Here is a 15,297-nt window from a genome sequence, read left to right on the forward strand (position 1 = left end):
TTAAAAACTTTACTGCCCGTGGGGAGCCACATCATTAAAGGAATCAAGCCAGCAAACATTCCTTGCAAGATTTAAAAAAAAAAAATCATCTAGGATTAGGCCTCTAGTTCCATTTTTGGGCATGACTGGGGGCTACAGACATTCTGTGTACATGGATAAATATGGGATGAGGACTTTTCTGCATCCTCTTTTTGTTTCTGCCATCCTGCCTCGTTTGATGAGCTCTTAATGAGTTTGTACCTGATGCCCAAGTCAGCAGCCCTGAAGTGCTTTCTTGTCTTTTGGTCACAAGAGAGGGAAAATGATCTCTAAGCAGGAGAGGGGACTTGATGTCTCAATGGAAATGATGTCCTCAGTAGTTGGGGCGACAGGATAGGAAGGGCAGCAGTGGGACCAGGGAAAAAATCCACCTTTGGCCATCTGGCAAAGAGGTAACAGAAGGTCTGCAGGAGGCATTATTTCTGTCTTCATGGCTCCACTGAAGGAGACAAGCCACTGTGACAGCTGCTGCAAGGAGAAGGGTTTCCATGCAGTAATGGAAGTGTGGAGAAAATCCCCATTAATGAAGTGTTGGGCAGCAGTCTGTGTTTGTGCATCTGGAGAGTGATGCTCTGGTGGGATTTTGGAGCACACATTGCTCGTTCCTCCAGGTAGAAGCTCTGCCCAGCAGGTAAGGATGTCAGCACTAGTGGGGGATGATGATCAGCTGGCAGGGAGAGGACAATATAGAAATACTGTTCAGGATTATATGGGTATGTGATTGGATAAAAAGTGCCTGTGAGCCAAGCCATGAGGAGTGCAGAGTATTGAAGTGCTGCTGACTCAATTTACCTGCACTTGGGTTCGTGCCTGTGCATAATTAGCAATTTAATTCCCTCTCTTTCATTTTCAACTCAAGAAAGTGTTTTGAGTTTAAATTTTCCATTTCCTGCCACACTGCAGCTAGACCACCAGAGTCAGTGGTAGGAGATGGAAACAGTCTGCAGAGGGAACTGAAATGAAAGATGGAGCTCACCTTGTTTAACTGTGAGTCACTCTTTCTGGCTGTCTCCACGGTGTTATGACAGCTGCACTGTTTCTGCAAAAATGTCCCCAAATGGAGAAAAGAAATTCAAGAATTTGCACCCATGAAAAAAACACAGAAATGATGGGAGAAATGTTCCAAATTTTCTTTGATGTCAATAAGCAGTTTTTAAACAATTAACTTTCTAAAGCAGTTCTAAATTCTGCTGAGTTAGAAAGTGTCTTCACTTTGCAGATTCAGCTTTGCTTTTCTTGGAGACTTGCTATTAGTCTGATCTATGTTGGTGATCCACCTGTCTGTTCTAGATACAAAGCAGCATTCCTGGTTATCTTTGAATATCCATTCTGGGCATCTCTGATTTTTTTTTTCAATTTATCTATTTCAGGAGCTGCAGCAGGCATGTTGTGTAGGTAGACTTCAGAAATGACAGATTAGCTTGGGGGGAGGTTTAATCACTTCTGAATACATAAGTGTAATTAATTGTACTCACAAAGACACCTTGATTGCACCTGCAAAATGAAATGCTGAAATCTGCTCTGCTGAAAGAGCTCTTTTGTAATTTGTTTTTCCTCAGGTATGTCATCCATTCATGGTCCTGGTGACTTTACTAATCACATACTAGGCTAAATAGCATGTCAGAGTATTTATATGTAGAGCTGTAATCTCTTCCTGCCTTGGCTGAGCACAATATAAAATTCATGTACTCCAAAGGAATATCCAGTCAGCAGATCACACAGTAGACCTCCCCAAGCCCAGGCAAAACAATTCCACATTATTGCTCTGAGCAATGATTAGAAGTTGCTTGAGATAAGAGATGTTCACATCTATGTGTTTCAGTCAATTAATGAGGGGGAAAAATAAGGCAGTGGAGGTTCAACCTTCAGACGTGCACACCTAAGAATGCAGAGGCACATTTCCTTTTTATTTTGATCCAAATCCCAGCACACAGGCCAAAGAGGCAGATGCCTAAGGCAAATGGAGGGCAGGAGAGCAGAGGATCCTGTAAAACAGTTTGCTGCTTCTGACAAGTTTGCTTTTACTGACAAGAAAGAGGTCAGATTGAACAGAAGGCTGGCTATGGTTGTAGCAATTTCTTGAGAAGTTTTTGTGACCTTTCAGGTGTTTTTCTGAGTCCCCTCTTCCAACCCTTCCCTTTCCTTGGTGTACTTCTCAGGGTGGGTGAGATCTGGAGCCCTGTGCTCCACTTTCAGTAGTAAGCAAGAGTTTTGAGCTGCTGGAATTCTGCTGTTTTGCTCACTTCCCATCTCGCCTCTTAATGTGAGAAATCATAGCAACAGGAATAGCCTAAATTCCACCATTGGGATGGGAAAGAGAAATTTTCTTCTGAAACAGCGCATGATGCAGAGCTGGGTGTTTATTACCTTGACCCACTCTAACCTCACACAGAGGAAACATCTCTCTGGAATACTCTGCTGTTTGGTATTCCCATGGCAGACATTTCTATAATGTTCTGGAAGAAGCAAACCGAAGTGAAGCAAACTGAATTGTGGTACAAACAATCAGATTCACCCACTCTTATAGTAATGTTTTGGGTTCACTGAGAACAGACAGATTTCTTGCTAGTTCTGCAAGCCTTTGTTGACCTTACCCTGCCATGGCAGCACAGCCTTTTTTGAGAAGACAACCTATAGGCTCAACATGGCACTTCCATCAAAAGCTTTGTTGCCATTCCACGTGGGAGGTTGTTTGAATTGCAGTAGCAATTTCCTGAGCCACCTGTTCTCAATGGTTTATTGTTAGTAGAGAGTAGAAATTAAGATAATTTAGACCAGTTGTCCTCTTTAGAGAGGTGGAGTATCATGTGTTGTACAAAGGGAAGAGACATGGAACTGCAGGTGGTTTACACGAGGCAATCACAGTATTTTGCATTTTGCTAGAAAACTCTAGGTTCAGCCCATTTCAAAATTGGACCCATTTGTTTTAGATTTTAAAGTAAAACTTTACGAGCTAAAAGTTGAAATATTGGAATTTGATTTAACAATCAGGCTTCATAATACATAGATTCATTCAGTGATTTGTTTTTTGAGAGTTAATTTGTTAATGTGGATAAGGCACTGTTGCAGACCCAGGGGAAAGGTGTTACTGGAGCAGAAAATATAACCACCCTTGATGGATTTTTTCCCTAACAATTTTCATACAGTTTTTATTATTATTATTGTTGGTGTTATTTGTTTCTTTTACATTGTAAATAGTAAAATATCACTCCCAGTATAAGCAAATTTCATTTTTTTTCATTTTTTCCATGCCTTGAGGCTGAGTTTGGACCCAGAGCTGATTGTGAACTAACTTTAGTAGTTCTCTTCCTCACTTTCACCTTTGTTATCAGACTCCTTTGGGAGACCTCAGCAGCATGACAGGGGTGCAGATGGCACTGGCACACATGGTCACATATTTTGGCTAGAAATAAGGGATCATCCAGCTGCAGTGCTGGTTTCATGCACAGCTCATAATTCTGAAAACCTGACCCAAAACCTGTGAAGTCCATATTAGTCTTTCAGCAGTTTTTGGGCCAGACAGGAGGAAAGTACCTCACCACCACTGTTAGAAACCCACCTCCATCTCAGTCACATGCCACTCACAAAATTGACATTTTGGCTACGATTTTCATTTTCCTAATATTATGCCACCAAAATCAGTGGTAGATCTCCTGTTCGTTTTTGCAGGAGCAAACCTAAGACAAATACCAAGTGGAGAAACATTTTGTTAAATCCATTCATTGCTGGCAGTCTTCAGCAGCAGATAATGCACAGGGAAGAATGGCTTTACCTCCCTTTTCTAGAAAGAGTGGCCTGTGTTATCTGCTGTGTGTGTATTGTGCAGTGATTTGCTTCAGCAGATATAAGACTTAATGCTTGAGTACTCTTGGTCCAGCAATTTTCACAATCATTAAACTTGCTTTTTAAAATACAAGCATTAAAACCTGGTTTAGAACCACTTGAGTCTCTAAATAAGGGAGGTCAGCATTTCTTGAAAAAAAAGATATTGCTGTATAGGTGTCTCTGGAAGAGGAGAAGAAAGAGCACTGCAACCAAAAAGAAGACAAAGCCAGGAACCTAGGATCATAACTAAGCAGCAGGAAATTCTTGTCTTATGCCCTGTTTTAAGTCTATAATCCTAACAGTGTTCTTTCATAAAAATATCATCAAATGTTTTACCGTGTTCATTTTCTGGCAGAATCCATTAGTTTTGTCTACCCATAATTTACCATATTTGTCTACCCAATGTGAGATTTGAAAGATATATTTCATGTCCTATAACTGACTCAAATGCTGGAAGTCTTCAGTAAAACTTTGAAGTCTGAATATTTAACTATATTTTCCAGTACTGTGGGTGAAATGGTCCATAATTAAACGTGTACAGAATTGTGAGTACCATTAATTACACTTAACCCAATTCAGTTGTGATTGCATATAAAATCTTAAACAGAGATTGAAACCTAGAAACTAGAGACACCATCTCACTCTCCAGATGTCAGATTATTGTCAAACAGTTCATTGTTAACCATTATTCATATAGACATTTGTAAATAACTGTTGGAGGATATCAAGTGTCTGCAGAACGTTAGAAAATTCTGGTGTTGCACATAAACTTGTACATAAATGTTAAATATGTGTTTTATTTGAATTGTCAATAAAATGCTGAGAAGGAAAGTTTTGAAAAGGGTGACATGTTTTCCTAAGTCTTGATAGAAATGTGGACACTGCAGCTGTTTTATTCGTGTGAGTGCAGCAAGGATGCTCCATGTGTTTGTCTTGGGAGAATAGGGACAGCTGGGTGTGCTGCACACATTGAGGAGACTTTCCTGTGGAAATCAAACTAACCCATTGTTTTTCTTCCATCTCTTCCTTCTTTCCACCCGTGTCCCTCCCTCTTGCTAGGGAGTTTTCCAAAGAAAGAGAAAAGGCTAAGGCTCGAGGCGATTTCCAGAAGCTCCGGGAAAAGCAACAGCTAGAGGAGGATCTGAAGGGGTACTTGGACTGGATAACTCAAGCTGAAGATATTGATCCAGAAAATGAAGATGAAGGCATGGATGAGGAGAAGCCTCGAAACAGTAAGCACTGTTCTTTCTTCTCTCACTTCGTTTTTCTCTCTCTCCTTCTCTGTCTCTCTCTGTGCTTGAGGCAATAAAGCCTGTGCCCATCTGCTGTAGTGCTGAGGTGGCTTCTGAGGAAGAACAAATTCTTCCTGAGACATGCACTGTGCTTATACATGATTCCAATTGAATGCTTGTAGGAAACCATGGGGAGCAGAAAAACACGTATGACAATTGATGTTCTGCAGATCAGTGTTTAGTCTGTGATACAGGCATTAGATCCAGATATCAAATGGACAAAAGGTCATACTTGCTGGTAAAGTCACACTTGGAACCTTTACACAGCCAATGGACAGTGGCTCTACCTTTGGCTTTCATCATGGGAATGTCCATTTTCTTTGATTTTGGAAAAGACATGAAATATGTCCCTAGATATCATCCTTCTTACCAAACAATCAAAATCTATGGGATGATCCCATGACAAACATACATTCCAGTAACAGGAAGATTTGACATAGGGAAATTGTGCCTTTCTTTCTTCAGCAAGATTTTCAATAAATTTTCATGTCCTGTAGGATATTAGTAACCACTATTGCTGCCAAAACAGTGAAGTTCTTTCAGAAAAAAAAAAAAAGTGTCATTAATATCAGGTTGTACCCACACTATTTAGGTATCTGGACTTGAAGGAGTCACTGTGGTGACCTGCTCAGACTTTTCCCAAATCAGGTTATTTTGATTTTTGTGCTGGTGTTTTCATAGCTCATATAGTTTACATTCACAATGTAACCCTAGCCACCATTCAGAAATGAATTTATTAATAATGGCCAAAATTTGCTGCTCTGGGGAATGCAATACATGGATAAACCAGATGAGAATTCACTGCATGTGCTGTTGAGTGTGGTCAATCCATATTTGAGCTAACAAGATCCTTTTATGAGTGGTGATACTAAGAACTGAAAGGTAATGCATGTCCAGCTTACTTTCGGTTCTTACTGGTGAGTTTGATAAAGTGGGTTTTGTAAGACATGACTTATCAAAATTAGTCCTCTCATCTCTGAGTCAGAAAAAGTAAGAAGCCGTGGTTTCAGCTGAAGACAATGCCACAGAAAAGGTACTGTGTGTAGGTGACAGGGCAGGGCATTTTGTTTAGGGTGAGGTTTATTTTTGGTGTGTTATCTCCTGGGCTCAGTGGTACAGCAATCGTACCAGCAGTCGATCGCCAGTAGGGTTAAATTGCAGGAGAAAGATGGTATTATTTCTCTTCCAGAAACCATCTAGAAAATAAGTAAAGGACAGATGGCACAGCTGTAAATTCCCTCTGAATCCCTTTGGCTTGAGTGCTCCCAAGACATTTGAATCCCCCCTACTCCCAGTCCAAGATTACATCACCAATGTCTTCCTTGTTTTCCTGTGTTTAGCTCGGCTGCCTCCTATGCACCTCTTTTGTTCAAGAGTTCTTCAAAGCACTTGGTATACACCTCACTTTCAGTTTCTGGTACAGCATCCTGAACTCCCTGGTTGGCTGCTACTGCCTTTTCAAGCACACTTTGTTCAGTGACTAATTAATGCTGGCTTTTGAGGTATCAGCCCTGAGAACGTCAAGTGACAGGTCACTGAAGTGCACAGGGGCAGCTCAGACCCCCTGTAGCTGCTGTGCCAGCTCAGAAATCCTCAGGTGTGGCCTTTGCATCAGTGGTGCTGCACTGGTGCTCAGAGGACAAGTGCTCCTGCCTGGCCTCTGACAGTGATTCACACCAATACTTGAAAGAAATCAGTCAGTTATTGCTTCTAGGGCTTTCCCTTGGAGGTTGTTTGGGGCTTGGAGGGTTTTTTAATAAAGAGTCTCAGAATAGTTCAGGAGTTCAAATAAGAAAAACTTATTAAGAGACTCAGCTAATGTAAGTTGTGAGATTCAGCAGTTTACACCATCTGGGCTCTGACCCAGGTAGCCTACCTAAACTGAATCATCCCAAACACAGAAAACATATGTTTCCAGCCTCTTCTCTGTCCTTGGCAGCTTCAGAGGCAGATTTTGCTGTCTTTTAACTTTGTAGAGAGTGCTGCCCTCTTGCCAGCATGGGCACTGCCTCCTGTGGAACAGAGGACACAATGGAAGGGAAGAGAAACTCGCTTGCATCCCCTTTGGTTTGAGTGCCTGTGGCAGTCCTTAGGGCATCACTGGGCACATTCTGTGGGTGCTGCTGCTTTCCCCAGGCTCTGAAGCCTTGCCCAAACCTCACTGGGGCTTTGCAGCCCTTAATGAAGTTATCAGGTCCAAGGGCACGACAGAGAGGACCTTAGTGAAGGAAAGGGTGAAGAAGGAAATGAATACCACCGGAGGTAGACAAGTTGTGCATCTTCAGCACTTCTCCCCACAGCAGAAATGTTGGCATTTTGCTGAGGGAGCTCATCCCCACCTGTGGCTCTCACGGATTGGGAGGCATTCAGAGAGCAGGCTGAGGTCATTCCCTGTCTTTTGAAGCAGTACGCCGTTTAAGGCAGTTCTGGCACGTTGTTTGCAAACACGGGTGTGCTACTGTGACAGATGTAAGGTGGGAAATGAGGCGAGGCTGCTGGGGGCTGTTTGTGCGGATGGATTTTGTGCTGCGCTCTTTCCCTGACGCGCCTGCCGCACGGGAGGAAAGCATTCATTTGGCAGAGGGCAGAAACACGTCATGTCACACAACAGCTACTGAATTCCAAATTGCATGATAGCAAAGGAAACCGTGCCTCCTGTTGCCACAGTTACTGGGAATTTGCACTTTTGTTTTCCCTTCCTGAGAGTGGTCTGCAATGCATCTGTTGCTGTGGGCAGAAGCAGAAAAACCTCAATCCAACCCAGATTCTCCTCCTATTGAAATTAATTGGCAAAACTCCCACAGTGGGGTCACAAATAATCTATGAATGGGCAGGGAGAAGTAATTTCATATTTCTGAGTGCTCAGATTTTGTCCTTCCTCTGTTTCCTTCTATTTCAGCTCTATTTGGTGCTGCCCTGTGCAGTGACAGTATTACCTCACTAATGTCAACAGAGCCCCTGAAAGTAAAAAAGCCCACAGCTTTGTAAAGGCATTCCATGATCCAAGACAATTAATTCTTCTTTTTAAGTCATATCCAACATAGTATTGTGAATTCAAGAACCGATTTGCAATAGCTTACCCTACTAAAATTAAAAGTCTGATCATTCTTCAAGGCCCTATTGTAATGGAACTGATGGTTGTAGATAATTACGTTTTCATGTAGCACAGCAGAAAAAAAACCCAGTACAAATCAATATGTTGTCTATCAAAACCATATAATATTTCAGATGGTACATTAAATAATGAGAGGTGTGTGTCTGTACATGAAGACTTCTGACTGTTGAAGTGGGAATAGTGCAAAATTGAAGACAAAAAGTACAGACATACAAGCAAGTTTTAAAATACGTATTTAAAGACTAAGCAGTTTAAAAATAGTCTTCAATTTTCACCTTCAGAGAATTTTTGTAGTGCCTTAGTGACCTTTGGAAATGTTCATTAACATCTGAGTTCACTGCCTCTAAGGAATCAATGACAACCTAAATTTTGGTTTTGTGTCACTCTTTCAAACTGTTATTTTTGAACATCACCATAACTAGGAAGTAGACTGCATTTAACCACAGGTTTATGAAAGTCTTCCCTGGAAAAGAATTGTTTTGATACAAGGAAGAAATTTTCAGCAGGAAAATCAAAATTCCAGAAGAAATTGGTACCTCTCAGGCCATTACAGATTTTGGAAAATCTGTGTCTTTCATGGAAACATTTTGTGCTTCTGCACCTCAGGCCATAAATGAGGAGAGATGGTAGTTTAAATAGGAGAAGAGTTTTAGAACTCTAGAAATAGAAGCCTTAGTTGTTTCAACCCAAGCAGGGCTTTATTCCCAAGACCTCCAATAGTAGTATTATGTAACAGGGAAAAAAGCATGACCACCTGTCCCTAAAAGTCCAGGCATTAGGATTGAGCTGTCCAGTTCCTGTTGGCTTGATTTCTTTTTGCACAGTCAATTTCTGCACTACAAGAAGACTGATTGCAGTGAGGTTATGTACAAAATACCTGCCACTGACTTGAGCAAAGCTATCACTAAATTCTGTGCAACCCTTTGGGAAAGTTAGTGATGTGGAGTTGTTGGATAGAGAGAGCTTTATGTACAGATCTAATCATGATACCACAATAAAAAATAGTACCAGCTTCAATTTGTACACTTTTTTCAATTTGTACATGTAGTAATTTCATATGTCAGCCTGCTCAGTGGCCTCCAAATCACATGTTTAGTGTGCTGACAAGCAAGTGGCTTATCACTTCCAGCCTGAAATAAAGTACCATGGTGCTCTGGGATAATGGCTAAGGTAGGAAGGATTTTCAAAGACTGGGTTGCAAGCTAAAATTTCAGGGTGGCCTAAAATACCCTTGGTCCATCTTCTGCAATGAAATTTAATGGGCAAGTGCACAGCTGGGGAATTAACATGGAAGATGCAGAGGGGAAATTAAGAGAGTGGATGTTTAAGATATCTATTTTACATCCAGTCTTGACCCCCACTGCCTTAAAACCTCTCTCTTCTTACTGTAAGAGCAAAAAGATGCTGTTCTGAGTAAATTTCTGTTTAGCAGAGCACACCTGAACTTGTCTATTGACAGAAAATTAGTTAATCCTGTGTTATTCTAGTTTCATCCTTAGAATCTCTCCTGATGTATTTTACATATACATGGAAGGACATGGACAACCACCCCTCAACAGGCAGGTACCGATATTGTCAAAAAGCAATTTAAAAAAACCCACAGGGGGCTTGCATGGAATTTAAGATCATCTAAACAGAAGAAAATTGGCTGGAAAATGAAACGTTTATCAGTTTAATTCCTCCAATACCAGTTGGTGGCTTGAGAAAGGCATAATAGAACATGGTTGCAATTTGCTTTCCATATTTAAATACAAAGGAATCAATGCCAGTCTTGTAAAATGATTTATTATCTGTCAAATCCTCATCTAAAGAGGCAGAAAGCACAATCTCTTCTACTTTTATCATTGTCCACTGATGTGGAAAATAATCATCTGGTAACCAAGAACAGCTTAGCTGCAGTGCCAACACTTTGTAGGCATTCCACAAGGGTACCTGATGGGTACTTCACAAATTTAGTAGCTGGGGTAGATCTGTTCTCTTTCACCTGGAGACAGAGGGACAAAAGAAGTGCTTTTTTTGGTGTACACTGTGCCCCCAGTTTCTTCTAGGGGAAAAACATCCACGTATTAATTAATGTGCAGAGGTTCCAGTTCCTGGTTTGTTTGGACAGGAGTGATGGCAGCTCCCAGCTCTGTGCTGTGCCCAGTAGAAAATAATCCCTGTGGCATCTTCTCACCTTGTCAGCCTTTGAAGCTCATATGCTGCTCTTAATTTAAATACCAGAGTTTGAGGACACCTAATGAAAGGCCTTTGTAAATGGTAAGTCAGCTTTGCTTTTGTTGTGTGCTTCTTCACAGAGAAGCTCAGGTTGCAGAATGCAGCATGGGTTTGTGCTACAGATGTCGAGCTTGAGTCTATAATTAGGATACTGCCTAGAAAAAGCTTCTAGGACATTAGTTCTCACATTAGGCTGAATCACTCCTACAGTCCTTAGGCAAAAATTGTACTGAAATTTCTGGGGATTTTGCCTGGGTAAGGACTTGGGCCCCAGTGGGTTTCATCCAAGGTCAATAACAAAACATGCTCATGTCAGCACTCAGAAAGTTGCCCAGTGTGAGGTCTTGGAGCACAGAGGGTTCTCAGTGCTCACACGACTTCACTGTTGTGTAACTGGCATCCACCAAAGGCAGGCTGTGAGGGATCTGGGGTCTGAAACCCCTTAGAGCACTGAGTAGTCCACCGAGTGCTGTTTGCCCAGTGCATTATTGCACTGGCCAAAATGCAGTTTTTATCTAGCATGAATTCAACTCACTGTCACTGCAAGCATGAGGCTTCCAGATCCATAGTGAAATAAATGTGTGATCAGATCCAGGTAAGCTCTGATATCCTAAAAAGGAAAAGAAGAAAAAAAAAAAAAAAAAAAAAAAAGAACTTGTGAGTCTTTATAGTGACCCTGCAGGTAGCTGTGGCAGCAGAGTACACATGGCAGTGATCTTGAGTGATGTTGGTGAAAGTAAAGCTGCTATTTCCAAGCATCATTTTCATTGTACATTTTCTCTGCAGCTCAAGAAACCAAAAAAAAAAAAGATTATTTAGGGTAATTCTTCTTCCATCTTTCCATCAAGGTCAACAAAATTTTGATGTCAACATTTGACTTTATCCTATTGGAATGAGATCAAAACTAAGAGTAGATTTTCTTCCTGACTCTCTTCATATGTCACCATCTTTTTTTTATTGTGAATGAAAAAACAAGGAAGCAGCAGATCCTTTTCCTTGATTTTTTTGTGTTTCTCCCTTTCTAAGAGCAAATACATGGGAAAAAAGTTTATCGTCTCAACATAGTAAAATTTTAAACTTGGGGGTTTAAATTATGCTTTAAAATGCTGCAGCTACAATATTGATTCTTTAAATATGCAGGATGATATTTGGATAGGGGTGAAATCTTGTTCTGGCCCCTTTTTCCAATCTAAAAAAAGAAAAAAAAAAAAAAGACTCAGGAAAGCTAAATGGAGTTCTCAGGATCACCCATCCCCACAGTGCCAGTGGTACAGGCTCTCACAATTTTTTCTACCTCTAGAGCAGAAAAAGCCGAATTTTGACCTTGGATTGCATCAAGTAATCCAAGTTTGATCAGGGTGGTTTTAAACTATTTTCCCTCTCTGGCAATTCACAGTAATTGTGTTAATTCATTTGAAGAAATACAGTTTTCTTTTTCCCCTGAATGTATGGATGGTTCACTCCATGTGAGTGAATCAAAAGGTCTGGTTTTCTGGTTTTTGTTAGTAATAGAATTTAATGACCCAGCCTTTAGCAAAAGCAGCTTTTAGGTCCGTTGTCCTGTGAATTTTGCAACTTCCCAGTTTTTCTTTCTTTCTGTCTCAAAGAAGGCTTTGATCATAAAACAAAGAGCAAGCAACCATTTGAAAACCTTCTTCCCCTTCCTTCTCTGCTGATAACTTACTGCTAGGGTAAGTAAATCCCTCCTAACCAAACAAGATGTTAAAGCAGTTTAGCTCAAGCCTGCATTTTCTGCCAAAGCACAGTATGGGGAAAATAATGCTTCCTTTGTTTGAACAGAGAGCAAAAGAAGCTGCTGGTATTCAGGACAAAGCTGTGCCAATGTAACAACCTATAATTCAGCAGTAATTTCTTCCAACTGAGCACCAGAAAGGCCTGATATAATTTGGTAAAGAGGGAAAAGTGTTTCTAGGAACCGGGGAAATTCCCCCCCTTGGGGAAGGTGTGCTAAATTCAGGCATGTGCCTGACTTCATCAGTCAGGTCCTCGAGCGAGGTCTGGGGAACAGTGACAGCTCTGGGATAATGAGCTGATCCTAAGAGGGTCACTGTGATGAGCACCAAACCTGTGTGCCACTGTGCATGGCAGAATGGGTGCCAGCATGGACACCAAACTCCAAAACTGTGGTAATTTTTGCCCACGGGCTCATTTTTTTTCCTTCTTGCTCCCTTGCAGGCATCAAAGGTTACAGGAATTAGATAAGCTTCCAGGTCACTGTAGTTTACATCTTGGGGACAAAACCTCTTCCTATAATATCCTCTCTGACTGAGAAAGTCTTGTGGTGATCTCTTGTTCTCTTGCAGCTGAGAATTTGGCTTGTCTTTGTCAACCCACAGGTCCTTCCAGTTCCTCCCGTCCGTGCTTGTTGTGTCCTGAAGCACAAACAGCTTTACACTGAGAACTGCTGGAGCAGTGCTGTGTGACCAGCTGTGGCACACAGAGACTGACATTACTGTTCATAGAGAATTAAGTTTATCCACTCCAAAAGCTATTTCCCTAGCAAAGACTGACTGGTGAGAGAACACCTCTGCTTTTGCTGCTGGAAGAGAGATTTGTGTTGATATAGAAATTCTCTTGTAGTACCAGTTTGTTACATAGAAATATCTTTGAAGGTCAGGCTTTAAAGGGAATCCATTGTTTATATAGCTGGGGAAGACATCTTTGTGCAAATAAATTCATCTCTGTCTGCCCTGTCAGCCGGGGTTTCTTGAAGCTGTGCAGATGAGTCCAGTGACACTGGTTCTGTTCCGCAGAGAGGACATTAGTCTGTGAGAAAGCTGCCTTTGCCATACCTTCTGGTGAACTGCTTTATCTCCTATGGTCAGAGAGCCATAGTAAACATTTGGTACCAGCATCTCCACAGAAAACTTTAGGGAGAAATGCCACAAACCCCCAAGATAAGTATTCATGAAGCAAGACCATTTTTTATTTTGTATTTTAAGCAGATGCCTGGAGTGTGCTCTTAAATCTTTGCAAGGACAGTTATAAAGTGGTTTTTAAAAACTATGGAGTATTCAGCAGCTCCTGTTGAGGTCAGTGAGAACGGCCCATGGTCAGTGCTGTAAAATAAGTTACCATTGCAGATGTAGTCTCAAGGGTCTCTTCACTGAGAAGAAAGCCGTGGTGAGCAGGACTGATATCCGAACTCCTGAGATTGTTTTGATGTGGCAGGAAGAGCTGCCAGGAGAGAGGCTGTGGTGCTCAGGAACGGTAGCTGAGGGACATGAAGCACGTGTTTTGAGTTAGAAACAACTGCTGGGGATGAGAATGGGTTTTATTGCAGTAATGTCAGCCAAGATCAAAACCACAGTGTGTCTGGCACTGTATATACAGAAATTAAAATATATTGTGTGTATTTCCTTTTTACAGGAAATCAAAACTAGTAAAGATGGGGTTCAGCTGACTAAGCACATTAATCTAATGCCAATTTAGACACCTCATCATACCCAAGACCTTCACTGTGCACTGGCAGGTCAAGTGTACAGCTGAGGCTCCTACTCTTGCAGTGTGGTAGTTGGAAGGAATATCCCAAATGGGGTGTCAAAAATGTCATCCAGTGCCCAGAAAAGGAGCTGAGTGTGGTTAGTACAAAGGTATGTAGAAGTTTAGTACAAGAAGAACCTTCAATACTGATCCTGTCAGCTGAATGTCTTAAAAGAGTGTGATGGAGCCAGCTGTAAGAGAAATTATTCTGGTATGATGGTTTTTTTTCCTCCTTGTCTAAGGATGTATTCATCATGACCTATCTCTTTGTCTTCCCTTATGTATTTTATGTTATAACCTGAACGTTCAGGTGCAGAGAGGTAAGCACTGAAGGCCAGACCGAGCTCTGTTTGGGAAGGGCTCAGGGCAGCAAGTCTGGAAGAGCCCAGGACAGATGGAGGGATGCAGGAGGTGCATAAGCAGAGCTGTCCTCAGGAAACCCTCATTTCCTGCACCTTGCCCAGCCCTGCAGGGCAGCTGGAGTAGTTCATTTCTTGCCTAAGTCCATTCACAAGCAAGCACACGAGGAACGCAAAGTTACTCCTTCACTCTGTGCCTGCTCCCTCCTGCTTCTTGGGTAAAACTCCCTGGCCACTCCAGGAGGAGACTCCAGCCTCCTAATGGGATAGAGACCTCTGCTCCTGTTTTGCTCCTGGGGACAAAAGCAGCTCTCTCCATGCCGCTTATCTCATAGACAACATCAAGCCTGGAGAGGTGGCAGGGGAAGGAAAATGTTTCCAACTGAGGAGCTGAACTGAAAATAGTTGTGGCACTGAGCCTGCCTGCTGATTGCAGCAGCTCTTCAGTTAGCAGAATTGTACAGTCAAGACAACAGATTAGAGAATTGGCCTTTCAGATCCTGAGGCCCAAATTCAAATTCAGCTTTAGAGCCTGCAGGTGTTGGTAGGGCTGCTCACATCCTCATCCCCATTTATGAATTTCACAAATCACAGCGTGGTGGATCTCTTTTCTCCTTTTCCACCTGAGGAAGGGCAGCAGTCACACATGTCCCTCTAGGATCAAACTATAAAGGACTTGTAGTGAGCCCAAGCACAGGGGTCCCTTTAGATCTGCGTGAGGATGTCACCAGCTACAGTAAAATCCCCAGTCTGAGGCAGCAGAAGGGTTAAGCATCAGAACAAGGATGCAGTGGCAGAGCTGCTGGATCCTCACAGATGTGCAGATCAAAATGTAAGTGTATTATGCGGCTGTTTGAAGAAGCAGGAACAGAATAACAGGGCTATGCCAGGTCACAAATGACTTGTTTTAACACAGCTGTGTGAGGGAAGCTTGCATAACACCTGC

At 41.9% G+C, this 15,297-nt stretch overlaps 1 protein-coding gene across 1 annotated transcript in view; it reads left to right on the top strand.

The window, feature by feature from the left end:
• Window positions 1-15,297, top strand: part of CACNA1C (calcium voltage-gated channel subunit alpha1 C) — a 384,464-nt gene that overhangs the window by 253,363 nt on the left and 115,804 nt on the right. Inside the window, 1 exon segment of the mRNA XM_033057464.2 lies at window positions 4,924-5,096. Within this exon segment, the coding sequence (XP_032913355.1) occupies window positions 4,924-5,096 (173 nt within the window).

The sequence above is a fragment of the Catharus ustulatus genome, chromosome 4 (assembly GCF_009819885.2).
Source record: "Catharus ustulatus isolate bCatUst1 chromosome 4, bCatUst1.pri.v2, whole genome shotgun sequence".
In the NCBI taxonomy this organism is placed as follows: Eukaryota; Metazoa; Chordata; class Aves; order Passeriformes; family Turdidae; genus Catharus; species Catharus ustulatus.